Source organism: Penaeus monodon, chromosome 34, assembly GCF_015228065.2.
Source record: "Penaeus monodon isolate SGIC_2016 chromosome 34, NSTDA_Pmon_1, whole genome shotgun sequence".
Lineage (NCBI taxonomy): Eukaryota > Metazoa > Arthropoda > Malacostraca > Decapoda > Penaeidae > Penaeus > Penaeus monodon.
In genome coordinates, this window is record NC_051419.1 from 12379110 (window position 1) to 12380163 (window position 1054).

The 1054-nt window shown below is 35.1% G+C and overlaps 1 protein-coding gene across 1 annotated transcript in view; it reads right to left on the reverse strand.

Annotated features, from left to right (window-relative positions):
• The window catches only part of LOC119594593 (septin-2B-like), a gene marked incomplete at its 5' end in the record, with an annotated part of 24353 nt that overhangs the window by 2372 nt on the left and 20927 nt on the right, over window positions 1–1054 (reverse strand). Inside the window, 1 exon segment of the mRNA XM_037943634.1 lies at window positions 128–245. Within this exon segment, the coding sequence (XP_037799562.1) occupies window positions 128–245 (118 nt within the window).

The window sequence follows — 1054 nt, forward strand, 5'->3', positions numbered from 1 at the left end:
CTCACAAAGGCCAAAACACACAATACAAACATTAAACAAAAATATAAGCCTACCACTCACTCTAAATGGCAACACACCACTGTTTCTCAGTCTCCTGCCTATCACTACCCTCACACACTACTCTTACCTTTCGTTTCAGTTTAGCCACCTCTTGCTTGGTAAGGGTATCAGCCTTTGCAATGACGGGAACAATGTTGACCTTGTTGTGGAGTTGCTTCATGAACTGGATGTCCAAGGGCTTTAACCTAACAAGAGAAATAATAATTGAGTAAAGCACATCCACTACACACTAAAGAGATGATAAGTCATTCTAATATAAACAAAGTCCTGCATTATTCATGTCATCAATATACCTAAACCCTTTGACTGCATTAAGCAGTCATAGACATAATTTTAATCTATTATTCATGGCACATCAGGTGACTGCAGTCCAAAGCCTTAAAAAACTTTTCTGTTTCTGGCAAATGGGTCTATACAACTTCCAGCCTGTTATGCCCAGGAGGTGCTGCCATCTCAGTCAATCTCTTTTGCATAATGCTATGTACCACACAAGTAAAATATAACAAAATAATTGTAAATGCTCATAAAAATTTACTGGTTGCTGAAATGAACAAAGAATCCTTTATCAACCTGAAATAAAACAGAACACCAGCACATTAGACATGTTTTTTTTTATTTTTAAATGTAGCTATAAATAAATTGCCCAGGGTGTAATGCAGCTGTATTGCAGATGGGTGACTGATGCCATAGGCTAGGGAGCCACACAAGCATAGTGGTTAAGTTCACTAGGCACAAAAATTGTTACTTAGAATAATGAAAACAACCCAAATTATTGCAGCATATTGTTACTAATAATAAAGTATTGAAAACAACACTGGCAAATATATACTCAAAACACATGTTTGTGCACAATACAAAAATTAATTTTTGTGAAAGTTGAGTTGTTTTTTAAGCATCCTCATGCATATGAAAAATGTTTTAGTGAACTATAAGTAATCATAGTTACTCTGGATGTCAAAATAGACAGAGACAACAAATTCAGTCATTTTTAACA